The sequence below is a fragment of the Limulus polyphemus genome, unplaced genomic scaffold (genome assembly GCF_000517525.1).
Source record: "Limulus polyphemus unplaced genomic scaffold, Limulus_polyphemus-2.1.2 Scaffold4088, whole genome shotgun sequence".
Taxonomy (NCBI): Eukaryota; Metazoa; Arthropoda; class Merostomata; order Xiphosura; family Limulidae; genus Limulus; species Limulus polyphemus.
Window position 1 is genome coordinate 39,498 of NW_013669698.1, and position 3,505 is coordinate 43,002.

At 35.9% G+C, this 3,505-nt stretch overlaps 1 protein-coding gene across 1 annotated transcript; it reads right to left on the bottom strand.

The window, feature by feature from the left end:
* Positions 1 to 313: 313 nt before the first annotated feature.
* LOC106470565 (transcription factor AP-1-like) lies at positions 314 to 1,773 on the bottom strand. The gene has a single exon (XM_013931129.2). It carries the CDS (start codon positions 1,417 to 1,419, stop codon positions 766 to 768), a length of 654 nt encoding a protein of 217 aa, XP_013786583.1. The 5' UTR covers positions 1,420 to 1,773; the 3' UTR covers positions 314 to 765.
* Positions 1,774 to 3,505: the final 1,732 nt, after the last annotated feature.

Consider the following 3,505-nt stretch of genomic DNA (forward strand, 5'->3'; position numbering starts at 1 on the left):
TTAATGTTTTTAAAGTTATTACAACAGATATATAACACCACAGAGGTTATATGTTTTTAAAGTTATTACAACAGATATATAACACCATAGAAGTTAATGTGTTTTTTAAAGTTATTACAACAGATATATAACACCACAGAAGTTAATATGTTTTTAAAGTTATTACAACAGATATATAACACCACAGAAGTTAATGTTTTTAAACTTATTACAACAGATATATAACACACAGAAGTTAATGTTTTTAAAGTTATTACAACAGATATATAACACCACAGAGGTTATATGTTTTTAAAGTTATTATAGTTACGTGATATGTTCACTTTTACAGAATCTCTGAGAAAATAGTTACGTGATATGTTCACTTTTACAGAATCTCTGAGAAAGTAGTTACGTGGTATGTTCACTTTTACAGAATCTCTGAGAAAGTAGTTGCGTGATATGTTCACTTTTACAGAATCTCTGAGAAAGTAGTTACGTGATATGTTCACTTTTACAGAATCTCTGAGAAAGTAGTTATGTGATATGTTCACTTTTGCATAATCTCCTAGAAAGTAGTTACGTGGTATGTTCACTTTTACAGAATCTCTGAGAAAGTAGTTACGTGATATGTTCACTTTTACAGAATCTCCTAGAAAGTAGTTACGTGATATGTTCACTTTTACAGAATCTCTGAGAAAGTAGTTTCACTCACTTAAAATATCGGAGAAGATTCCTAGAATGTAATTTGACAGCCATTTTGCACGTGACCAATCGCCCGCCGTGTTAGATTTGGCAGCCATTCTGCACGTGTCCCATCGCCCGCTGTTTTAGATCACGCATTTGTTCTCGTAGTCCCATCACAAGAGACAAGAAATCGTCGTTCTCCGCTTTCATCTGACGAACCTTCTTCTCCAGGTACGCAATTCGCTCCAGTTTTCGACGACGACAGTTGGATGCCGCTATTCGGTTTCGTTGTCGTTTCCTCTGAAGTTTCATCTCCTCCTGATTTTCCATGTTGATGGTGGACACTGACGGAGACTGCGTGAGAAAGGTTAGAGGCTCATCTTTGACAGGGCCACATTTGATAGGGAGCTGGCACGATAGCACGTTAAAGGAACCACTGCTAGAATCCACGGTCTGTGGCAGCACGTTGACGGCGCTGAGAGCTATAGTTTGATACGGCTGATTCATAGCATCCAGCAAACGTCCACCGTGCTGTTCTTGCTCCTCTGTCAGTCTATTGTGGGCGATGTCTAGCCGCTCTAGCTCTGCTGATCTCAGCTTCAACATATTCAGGTCGCGTGAAGTCAGAGGCGTGTATATTTTCGATTTCTTACTAGGCCTGGACTGATCCAAATCAAGAGTCGTATGTCGCTTAAGAGTTCCGGTGTCACCCCAAGAGCGAGAGAGGCTGTTACAGTAGAGCAGGGTCTCCATCCTGACTGCTGTCGTCAACAAGTGGTTTAGTAAGCCTTTAAACTCGACGGAAGTATAAATAGGCTTAGGAGACACAAAATCCAGCCACAGACACTCAAATCATGTATTATAATAGCATTGACACGTCATTTAAATGTTTATGATTCGTTTAAACCAGTATTAAATCGTCACGGCTACCAGGAAGTACGTACGTGCACTATAAATCACGTGACTTCAATGTTAAATAGCCAATTAGAAACTTCTTTGGTAGAGGAGAGAGGGAAAAGCTGTAGCAAAATATTTTTAGGATCTTGCTGTATATATCTTCTTATAACTCCCAAATAAAGCCTCCAACCTCTATATTGAAATATATCTATTCTGTATATCATCTATATTCGATGACGAGGAACCCACTTCGAGACTAATAATGCTTAGAGACGGCTTGAATGGGTAATGAAGAAAAACTTTAATATATGTTTAACATAACAGCAAATGTACAACGTACCTGATGATGTCAAAACCTTGTTGAAACGTTGAACATTTGCTGTTATGTTGAACTTATATTAAAGTTTTTCAAGCCATCTCCAAGCATTATTATATGATCTATATATCTTTCCAAAATAAACCCACTCATGTCTACGTTGCTACACATCTCTTGTCACAAGTTTAAAAACATATTAACCTCTGTGGTGTTATATATCTGTTGTAATAACTTTAAAAACATTAACTTGTGTGGTGTTATATATCTGTAGTTTTCTCAGAGATTCTGTAAAAGTGAACATACCACGTAACTACTTTCTCAGAGATTCATTTAAAACTGCTTTATAAGTTGTCGCCAAGGTTACTAATGTAGCTAAACCTGAACAATAATTCGTTATTATAGTAAACACAAGGTTCTCTTGAGAAACAAAAATTTAATATTACTTTGTCATTTACAAAGTTTAATGAATGATCACTAAGTAAAAATGTATCTTCTAAATTTCTAACAAAACCTGGGATTTCTGGATAGACAATTTCCGTGTTGACTTCACTGTTAAGTGAGATTATCATACTTCAAAACTCGCGTTTTCTTTTTTCTAGAAATATCTGAAAGCTTCAACTTTCAACAGATAGTTTTACCATTTCCAGACTTATGTATACGACTAGTAGCAAACGTTGTTGAACACAAACTCTATATAAATATAATAGTACTGTATGTTGCATGTCCATGTAACTACTTCGCAGGGTGTAGAGGTTCATTAGCTCCATGCGGGGGGTACATACAAACTTTCACTTTTGCATTATGCGTTTTGTGGTTTTTAAAGGCGTTTTTTACCATTACTTCGCCCCCTGGTGATGAATCTTCACCGACTTCGGCACGAAGGTTTGTTGGGTCCATGCGGAAATACATGCAAACTGGCGGTTTGACATTTTGTGTTTTGCAGTTTTCATGGGTGTTATTTCAAATTACATATAAGTGAAGCAACTTTTCATGTCGTAAGATAACCTTTCAATAACCATGAATTCACATAACTTCCGTCCAAGGAACGGGTACTCCAGCTAGTATATACTATGAAGTGGATTTTTTAGATAAACAGCTGCAATTAAGAAAGACTGTTCCTGTTAAAAAAAGACTCAATTACGTAGAAGAAGATGACATTTTAAACCTTGAACATTGAGACGACATCACCAATAGGACGTGATATGTTCACTTTTACAGAATCTCTGAGAAAATAGTTACGTGATATGTTCACTTTTACAGTTTGTATTTGTTTCTAAACAGTTCCTTATGTTTATTGCAATAACGAAGTATTGTTCAGGTTTAGCTACATTAGTAACCTTGGCGACAAGTGATAAAGCAGTTTTAAATGTTTGTATTTGTTTCTAAACAGTTCCTTGTGTTTACTATAATAACGAAGTATTTGTTAAGGTTTAGCTACATTAGTAACCTTGGCGACAAGTGATAAAGCAGTTTTAAATGTTTGTATTTGTTTCTAAACAGTTCCTTGTGTTTACTATAATAACGAAGTATTTGTTAAGGTTTAGCTACATTAGTAACCTTGGCGACAAGTGATAAAGCAGTTTTAAATGTTTGTATTTGTTTCTAAACAGTTCCTTGTGTTTACTA